Here is a 10629-nt window from a genome sequence, read left to right as displayed (position 1 = left end):
AGACTTCAGTGCTTTGTCTTTTGTTGTTTCTGAAATGTGGACCGCAGTGGTGACGTTCACCATCAACCACCGCCAAACATAAATATTCAAAAGAGACTGAGGTTCGTTGAAGCAAGCTTAGATTGCTGAAGTCAAATCACTGCACTGGTAAACAGATTTTGGTGAGAAAAGTTAAAAAACATGGTTGCTTCCCAACCTAAAAGCCTCTTGAGCAAAGCACCTAAACATTGAATGCTCCCTGGATACCAAATTACAGCTCTTGAATGATCTTTTGGGGTTTAAATGCAAAGGACACATCTCGCTGTACTGCTGCGTACATGTGAATAGATTTCTTGTCATACAAATTACCCTGCATAGGTCATCTGTCTGTCACCGCAGCTCATATAATACAAATTATAGTCCTGTATCTGATCAGTCAGTATGTTTAGTTTACTTCCACATTACATTTTTTCTCAAGGAAAGTTTATTTTCTCCTATTTTGTAAAGAATGCATGAAATTATGGGATAGTGGGACTCATTAATGTCTGGGTAAGCTTTTATAGAAATGTAGTGAAAAGTTATCCTAATGTTTAAAGCTAGGAATGATCAATTATGAGAGATAAAGGTAGATTTTTTTACACTTTGAGATTTTATAATATACTGAACAAAAATAAAAATGAAACACTTTAGTTTTTGCTCCCATTTTTCACGAGCTGAACTCAAAGATGTAAAACATTTTCTATATACACAAAAGACCTATTTCTCTCAAATATTGTTCACAAATCTGTGTCAATCTGTGTTAGTGAGCACTTCTCCTTTGCCAAGATAATCCATCCAACCTCACAGGTGCAGCATATCAAGATGCTGATTAGACAGCATGATTATTGCACAGGTGTGCCTGAAGGTGGTCACAATAAGAGGCCACTCGGAAACGTGCAGTTTTGCTTTATTGGACCATCAATTGCCTCACGTAGCACAACACATCACGATAACACGATATATTTTTGTTCAGCGTATATCAATGTCATTTAGAGTAAAAAAGTAACCAAAAACTCTTAAAATACACTTCAGCTACACTTCAGCTATTGCAATGGGTGCCCTATAAAGTGGTGAATGGCATATTATCAGAAAGTTAGATATATTAAAAGCTATCAAAAGTTAAATATACATCTCGCAAAGCAGCTATTATAGGAAACATCACTTTCACTTGGCTTGAAAGTTTGGTGGAGCATCAAAATAATTGATGCTCCCATTAAGAAATGGATAAAAGTCACTTGTTTTTCTTTTGTTTCAGTAAACAAACTCAAGTTCAGATTTTCAGTAACCTGCACAGCATATTTTCATGATTGGTGAATATTTCCCTGTGGTGGGTGGTAATGTATTAGGATGAGGAGGAGGAGGAGGAGGAGGAGGAGTGGTGTCAGACACTGATCCACCCTCATGAGCAAAGTGGCACTAACAAGGTTTTGATCGCGGATGTGACTGAAGTGAAACCCATGGTGGACAGATATGGAGGACGTGGCCTTTTCTTCACAGTGACAGGCAGATGTCCAGACGCAGGTGAAGTTGCACCATGAGGAACTCGTCAGTCTGGACCGCGCTCTTTCTCCTACTGATTCATGGAGCATCCAGAGCCTGCACAGGTACGCAAACTCCTGATTCTGCTCCTGCTGCAGTTTACCTGCCCACTTTACTCTGTTTGCTTTTGATCATGACTATAAATGCAATCATTTCAACTGTTCAACACACTTTTAATCATAGGGACTGATTTTAGAGAATATTTCAAATACTTTCAGTGTCGCATGTAACAAGATTTGAAACAAAATAAGAAATTCATGTCAATATAATAAAATATTTAAAAGAATATTGTAACTGCTCTTCTGTATAATTATTAAATGTGGCCTATTAATTTTTTTATCAGTTCTTTTCTGTGGATTTTAAGTTAAACTATAATTAACTTTGCACCTTTTTGACAAATTCACACATTTGTTCCGTTTTCAGTGAAACTGGCTAAAGTCAATTTTAGCTATGAGTGTGTTAATCCGTGATCATTGTCATCATCATTTCTTAAGACATTTTATTTTAAATCCATTTTAGTAGAAATCAGTAAGATTTGACATTCACAATAAATAATGTCTATTAAATGACAGTTTACTATTTCATACACAAATAACCCTGAACCCAAACCTTCTAAAAAAAAAAAACCTTTTAAATTAAGGTCTTATGTTTCTGTGTTTCATAGCAACAGTTTTGTACAAATGGCCATTATGCACACATTAATGATCCTTAATGTTCTCATAACTCATCAATAATGATCAAAATAAGCATCTTAGAAAGAAAACAGTCAAAAACAAAATGCAGGCAATACGACGATCAGTTAAATCTGCTGCTTGACTATGACTAACTGTGAATTTATATTCAATAGATTTACTTTCTCTCAATATTAACTTGAGGCGATTGTGATGAATTCGTTTCAGTGAAGAAGCCGGGCAGCAGCGCCGGAAGGTTTGCAAACGCCACTTTGGTGCGTCTGTCTGAGTTTCTGAGTGCCGGCTATAAGAAAGGAGTGAGGCCGGTGAAGGACTGGAGGACGTCCACCATCGTGGCCATAGACCTCATGGTTTACTCCATCCTCAACGTGGTGAGCTCCACCGCACACACATGCTGCTGCCTTCAGGCACTTCAATCCACTTTCTCGGCTGGGCCGTGCATGGTTGTATTATGCATTCTTTTAACACGTTAAATCCTGAATGAGTGCATGCAGTGAATGTAGCGCCGTTTACTCGGCATTCACTGAAATATTTGAAAGTGGAATTTTTGAAGGGCATTTCAATGGATGATTTTTTTTTTGTAATTATAAAGTTGTTACAGTCATAAAATAACGGAATAAATACATTAATAAAATAAATAAATAACATGATGGGCCACCAGTTTCTCATATTTTCTCATAATCTGTGGGGAATCTGCTCCATACTTGATGAAATATAGTGTACATATTGTTTTGTGACGGCTGTACATTTTTCTATATTGTGTATTTAGTACCTTATATTGTGTACATCTAATCCTCACACTGTGGGATGGGATTGAATATGGTGGAACAATTTTTCATATTTGATCAGATCTCCAGACGTATACAAGACAAAATATAGGCATCAGGTGACTTTGCACTCTGCCTGGAGAAGATTTTCAAAGGAAAAGTTATAAAACACCTCAATGTTTGTCAGTATATAACCATTTTATATATTGTTTTCACATAAATTCTAAAAATACTAGTTATCATGAAGAAATGAGGAAAAAAAACGTGTTTGATAAATACAAACTATTCAACAGGTTGATCTTAATAATCTTTTGATTATTTTTTCTATGTTCTGCCAATAAAAGGACGAGAAGAACCAGGTTTTGACGACGTATGTGTGGTACAGACAGGTAAGGACTTAATTTGTTGGCTTTCTATTGGGAAAAAAAGAAACAAAAATGTTTTATGTTTCACATTTAAAAAAACTTTGGGGTTGTCTCTTATAGAAGTGCTTCATCATTTGCAATAGTATCATCTCATGGCGAGTGCTTAATTACTTTAATAATTTTGTATTTTTAGTATTGTTTTCAATTTATTGTATTGTTCATTCACCTTTTATAGTATTATTTTTGGATTTTAGTATTTTTTTTAATCTAACTTAAAATAGTTTAGAAATGTATCCTTTCATTCATTTTATCTTATGATATATATATATTTTTTTATGTTCTATTTTACTCAATTCCAACATTGACTTTAATTCAATAGTTTGTAGCTACATGTGTCTTTACAACGAAAGAAATTTGGATAGTGAATGTGTTATTTTAGCTGCAGGTGGTTTGATTAATACATTTTCCTCAAGTCATGGACAGATGAATTCCTGGTTTGGGACCCAGAAGACTTTGATGAAGTCAAACAAGTTTCTCTCCCCACGGCCAACGTGTGGGTGCCCGACATCCTCATCAACGAGTTGTGAGCAACTTTCACTCTGATTTCTGTGTTTTATTTTTTAATGGACACGATCATTACTGTGTCAACTGCTGCTGTTCTGTCTCTCTGACCCGCAGTGTGGACGTGGGGAAGTCTCCAGACATCCCTTACGTCTATGTGACACATAATGGACTGGTGCGCAATTACAAGCCCATCCAGGTCGTCACCGCCTGCACCCTCAACATCTACAACTTCCCATTCGACGTGCAGAAATGCAGCCTCACCTTCCAGAGCTGGCTCCACACCAGTAAGACGCCTCGCTCCATTGAACGTTCAATTGTGGAAGGTTTCCAGTATAATCTGATGGTATAAAGCCACAAAATGCACAATATTTGTTCTGCAATGGACAAAGTGAAGAGTGTAACACTTTGATACAAATTAGTATTTTCAATGAATTTGAATCCAAGGAATGAATTCTGGGGTATTTTCTTGTTTGTTTGCTTCCAACATGTAAACATTCATCCTTCTTCTATACCTGCTATGGCTGAGGGAGCCGATCACAAAGGCAGAAAACTGCTGGAAAATCATCTATCCCCAATTTCTTTGACTGCAGAAGGACTTGAGCCACAGTAATGAAAGAAAATCCAACTGTCAGAGATACAATGAAAGGGTTATTTTGGTTTATGTCAGGTAAATTGAAAATAGAAGGGTGTTTCATTGTTTAAATGAAATTATCAAAAAGAAACAACATTTTCCATTGTTTTAGAATTTATTGAAATGCACCAATAGGAAGGCGAACCAGGCGAATCATTCTTGTCATTTATAAACATTTTGGCCATGATTTCAACAAACATGAGCGGTGCGTAGTATTAGTAACACCTGGTAATATAATTCACACTGATCTGCAATAAAGAATTAGAAATGACCCTTCATCAACAATGGGCTTGTATTATGATCGGTAGCTTACATACCAGGAGGAATTGCACACATGCTCAGGAAGAACAAACATGCAAACCCTAGACAGGAGAGTCTTATTCATCTGGATACAGCGTGTGTATGTTTGTGTAGTGTGTGTGTATATATATATATATATATATATATATATATATATATATATATATATATATATACACACATATGTGTGTGAGTGTGTCCTAATGTATTTCAAGGAAAATTTCATTGATAGTTCATATCAATTACCTGCATGCTAAGTGCAATAAAGAGCAAAGAAACCGAATGTAATCGATGTTGCCTTTGAAGCTGCACTGATTCGAGAGCCATTGTCATGTTCGCTGCATCCATCAGCTCCCCCCCCCGCTGAGACGTGTGCTTGCAGAGCGGAGCGGTAGGTGAAGGCTGACTTGTTGCCATGGCTGTTTCATGCTGCTCTCGATATTGTGTTCGATTTGCAGTTGATGACATCAACATCACCCTGATGCGAAGCCCCGAAGAGCTCAAGGAGGACAAGAGTGTGTTCATGAACCAGGGGGAGTGGGAGCTGCTCCACATCCTCTCCAACTACAAGATCTTCAGCGTGGACAACGACGATTATTATGCCGAGATGAAGTTCCACGTGAGTTTTGGGATTGATAGAGCCGTGTGCAGTGTTTAACTCGCATCGTCCAAAATATGGGGGAAATTTGTGTTTGGTGGATAATTTTTTCTTTTCTTTGACAATTCATATTGTCTTTTACTCGTGCTGCTCATCACACAAATGCAAATTATTTACATAATAGGAATAAAATATTTGTAATATTTTTGGCTTAAAAAAAAACTTTGTAAAAGTTTAAGCATTTTGACATTGGGTTTTAAAAAACTGTTACATTTTTCAGGTATTATTCTGGTGTCAATGATTGTTAAAGGACTGATACTCACTTTCCTTAAACTTAATCTTGAGCATTATTTATTGAAGGGCAGAAGAAAACATAGAAATTAATAAAAGCCACCACAATTTGTACCTTCTGATCTAAACCAGCAACCTTTACATTGATATACAATTCATTGTTACCTTATTTAATGACTGATGGACAGAAAAGCTCCAGCTGTTATTGTGCAATTGTTTTATTTCCTCCATAATGATGATGGTTTTGCATCAGTTGGTTTCAAATGGCACTCATTACACTGAATTAAATTGAACTGACAGGAGCAAAATAGCCAATTATTCTTGTTTTAGGCCCAAACTCTATGTAATAATCATATTGTAATTAAGCTCTCCTTAATGTTTCATTCATTCATCCCGACCCCTGTGCAATAAGAATTTATTTATTTACTGTGCAATAGCATGTCCACCCTTATATGCACTGTGCATGATAGTACTCATACTCATACATACTTAAGTTATTGGCTCTTTTATAACTGTTATGTTTCCCCATCACCAGGTGGTGATCCGGCGACGGCCGCTCTTCTACACTGTGAACCTGCTGCTGCCCAGCATCTTCCTCATGGTGATGGACATCGTGGGTTTCTACCTGCCACCAGACAGTGGCGAGAGAGTTTCCTTTAAAATCACTCTGCTGCTGGGCTACTCCGTCTTCCTCATCATCGTGTCTGACACTCTGCCAGCTACTGCCATAGGAACTCCGCTGATAGGTGGCTGGGATCTCTCGTGATTATTATAGCTAGGACATATAAACAATGTCACTCATCTTTAAATTGATGTGGGAACTTAAAACCACCATTATGGGTCAAATATAAGCTCAAGATAGCACAGAACTAACCCTAACCCAGCAACTGATCTGTAAGTCAAGCCTGTAGATATAGAAAAAACAAGCTGTGCAAATATTGTAAAAAAAAAAAAAAAAGAAGAAGAAGAAGAAAAAAACAAGGAAAGAAAAAAGTCTGTGGAAGTCAACAGGTTATTCTGATTTAGTCAATCCCATGCTTTCACTGACAAATTGAGGCACAGCTAAAGAATAAAGGGTAAAGTGTACATTTTATCCCAAAGTTCACTTAAAACACATCACATTTCATTTATTTTAGATTCAACACACATACAATTATGTATATTGAGCTGGTTTAGTTCTGTTGTTTATAGAATTTAGTGTAAATATTTGTGAAAAACAGATGCCTTTCCTATTTATTTATAAATAAATAATTAGCAGAAGTGTTATTTTGTAAATGTTTGGAAACTTTAGGTTCAGAAACCTTTTTTCTTCTTCATTTTTGCGACCGTTAGTGGACAGGTAGTGTCGCTTTAGATCAAACCATTGTGAGGCATTTGAGGGGGCGCACAAAGTTTTAGAAAAAAAAACCCAAACCAAAACAAAAAACAACACTGTTATTTTCCCATATATAATGACAGTAAATTGTTCAATTAATGCACTGAAATGCATTTAGTGACTTGATATTGTCTAGAGTAACTAATAAGCGGTGTAGAATGACCTGTGTGTGATTATTATGATGTTCAGGCTGTCGCATACCTGTCCCGCAGGTGTGTACTTCGTGGTCTGCATGGCTCTGCTGGTGATCAGCCTCACGGAAACGGTGCTGATCGTCCGTCTGGTGCACAAGCAGGACCTGCAGCCTCCCGTGCCCCCCTGGGTCAAGTACCTGGTCCTGGAGAGGGCCCCGGTCCTCTTCTGCATCCACAAGAAGCACCGACTGTGCTCCAGGCTATCCTCCCACGCCTCGGACCTGGAGCACTACAAGGACAACAACTATGGGACAGGTGAAGCACAAATAAAGTCAAAGAAAAGCAGATTAAAAAATTTTTTTTTTTGTAAGCAAATAGTTACCTTTAGATGCAGTAAAACCTTTTGGGAGGACGAATAACCCCAAGCGAAATTCTCTCATTGGTCAAACAAACAAATCAACCATTTCCTCAAGGTAACAAAATAAAGTTCTTATTTCAAAAATAAAAACCATCAGAAAAATGCTACCTTACTTTAATTTCAGTATGTCTTCACAAAGATCGTTTTATTTCTATCATGAAAAGCTTTGGTTAGGTCACATTTGGGTTTGTACAGTAAAATAATTGCAGAATACCATGAAAACATGAAAAAATATTTATTAGGAACAACCAAAACGTATTTTGCAACACACAATTAGAAAGCCTTCCAGCCACAGTATTTCTCCTTAGGGGGGGGAAAAGAACTGTATTTATTTTCTGAATATTGCATCTTTGCAGCCTTTAGTGTGTTTTCTCCAATCCAACTTCTTTGATAGGTTTTGGATGTTAATGCTATTGCATCAGAAACAGAGTAGCTCACTTTCTCTGATCTCTTCAGTGAAAGAGTCTTTGAGTGCCCCAAAAGTATTATTATTATTAATTACTACTACTACTACTACTACCACTACCACTACCACTACCACTACTACTACTACTACTACTAATAATAATAATTTATTTCTGCTGGTATGACTGTTAGAATTTAATTAAATTAAAACATTGAAGCCAGTCCATTTTTAAATAGCTTTGAAATGGCTTATCCTCCTACTTCAGGCTATCATGTTATACTGAATGAAACTCATTCCAGATTCACAGAAATTAAACTAATATTGTTATTTTTAGCTGACTTACAGCAGTGAAAAACAAAGGGTCTCATATGAGTGTTTCCATGGGGGTTCCTCCCCGAGTTGTTTGAAGCTAGAAACACTGCTCTTTGTCACTAATAATAAATTGCTCAAAGTAAACCTGTTTTTACCATGTGTAATTGGCAAGCATTATTTACTTCTGATACTCAAAAATGGAACAAATGATCTAATTTATCATTTACAGTTTTCCTTTCAAAATTACTATGGATTAGAAAAAGGTTGTCACATCTAAAAAACAATATATATTCATGTACTATACTCACCCGACACAATACTTGCTCTGCCTGAAGTTCTCTGTAAAGTTTTACACACAAGGCCTGATTTGCAATGACCCCAATCCTTTATATCTGTTTTTTAATCATTTATTTTTGCTTTGTTAGTTTGAGCTGCTCTGTTTTTTCATACTTTTTTTTTGTAATTTATCCTTTACAACATAAACAATTGCTATAAAACCTCCTAAATATACCATCAATGATAAAGTGGAAACTCCCTCAAGCAATACATAACCACACAACATTCACTACACACAATACATCCTGTCACTCTTAAGCATTACTCCTCCAAGTGTTTTCCTTTTGCAGACCTGCAAAGATGTAACCCTTCTCCCTCTCTGCAGCTCAGTGCACTCTTCACCACACCTGCGAGTTAGGCCGCAGGCTGAGCCAGCATGACAGAGAGAGCGGGCTGCTGGGCCTGCACCTGCCCCCATCCAGGGACGCCACCCCTCCCGTGATGGACAACATCCTGCAGGAGGTCACGGCGATACGCTCCTTCCTGGAGAAGCGGGACCGGTGTCGTGAAGTTGCCAAGGAGTGGCTGCAGGTGGGCTACGTGCTGGACGTGCTGCTGTTCAGAGTCTACCTGGTGGCCGTGGTGGCCTACAGCATCACTCTGGGGACCCTGTGGTCGGTCTGGCAGGTGGCCTGAGTTTCACCGCAGTGCATGCAAACTAACCGGGTAAAAATGGAATTTTGGAACACCTGAGTCAGTGGCTGCATGTTCAACGTGGCTCACAGGATACAAGGAGGCATTCAGATGTTAATGGGACAGGGCTCCTGTGGTGGAGGTTTGCTGTGTATGTACATTAGTAGATTATACCACCAGTTTGTTTCCTGTTGGTGAAGTTTCAAGGCAACCTGAGAAAGCCTCAAGGCAGTAAAAAAAAAAAATGTCTTTACACAAAGAGCCTCAACACACCTGCACATTTTACTATAATCCATCATGAGAAGGGACTATGGGAAATAACTCTGGTAGCGCAGCAGTCTATTATATTTTAGACAAAGGATGTGAGTAAATACAGTTTGAAAAAAAGTCAAATTGGTTAAAACCGTGGAAGACAGACAATCTGTAGTCATAAAAGTGAAGCTGAAGATATACAGTGGAGACGAAAACCTGGATTAAATGACATATTGGTGGCAGAATGGAGGATATTATCGCTAAACTCTAAAGGTCTGGTGTCACGCTGTTTCTTCAGTGCAACACATCAGTTCGATATATATATATATATATATAAAAAACCTGTACCTAAATTGAGAGAAAATAGGAAATGTATATTAATGATATGCTCCTTGCAGTAGATGAAATGTTTTTGATCTGTATTACATATTGTGTATGTGTGTGGGGACTGTCTTTAAGAGCTTCTTTATTTGGATGTACATATGTACAGTTGTGTAACCTCTTGTATCTTTCATACAGTAGCTGCTTCGCTAAAAAAATAAGAAGCTCAACAATCAATCAATGTCCAGTTATAACATGAAGAAGTCACTGTTACTCAATTGTGACCTTCATAATCTTGCTATTTATGATAAAAGTGCAATATATTTCTCAAAAAAAGTAACCAAATCACTGTTAGATGACCAAATAAATTTCCGTTTCAGCATTTGTTTGTGTTGCCGTAGTGAATTTAATAACATAAAACAGTACAAAAAAAGATACATACCAATTATTACTGTCTATGTTCCTCATCTTGTGTGTTGTTTTTGTCTTTCCTTTGAGACGTAAATATTTTTTGCTTCCATTTGACTGCAACACTTTTGGTTTAGTGTTTACATTTCCACCTACAACAGTATTAAAAGGTCAGCGTGGACGAAAGACGACCAATTAGGTGTAGAATTTATACACCAAAGGTCCATCATCAGTCAACTGAAATTGCAATATGTCACCTGGTGAAAGAA

At 37.3% G+C, this 10629-nt stretch overlaps 1 protein-coding gene across 1 annotated transcript; it reads left to right on the top strand.

Annotated features, from left to right (window-relative positions):
• Positions 1–1552: 1552 nt before the first annotated feature.
• On the top strand, positions 1553–9382 carry htr3a (5-hydroxytryptamine (serotonin) receptor 3A; the record flags this gene model as incomplete). The annotated part of the gene is made up of 9 exons (XM_080509411.1): positions 1553–1622; positions 2457–2620; positions 3361–3405; positions 3855–3964; positions 4060–4229; positions 5335–5495; positions 6301–6511; positions 7353–7589; positions 9072–9382. The coding sequence occupies 9 exons, from the start codon at positions 1553–1555 to the stop codon at positions 9380–9382; spliced, it is 1479 nt and encodes a 492-aa protein (XP_080365537.1).
• Between the last annotated feature and the right edge of the window lie 1247 nt (positions 9383–10629).

The sequence above is a fragment of the Blennius ocellaris genome (genome assembly GCF_963422515.1).
Source record: "Blennius ocellaris genome assembly, chromosome: 14".
Taxonomy (NCBI): Eukaryota; Metazoa; Chordata; class Actinopteri; order Blenniiformes; family Blenniidae; genus Blennius; species Blennius ocellaris.
The sequence above is the reverse complement of the archived record's forward strand: the minus strand, read 5'-3'. Positions and strand labels throughout refer to the sequence as shown.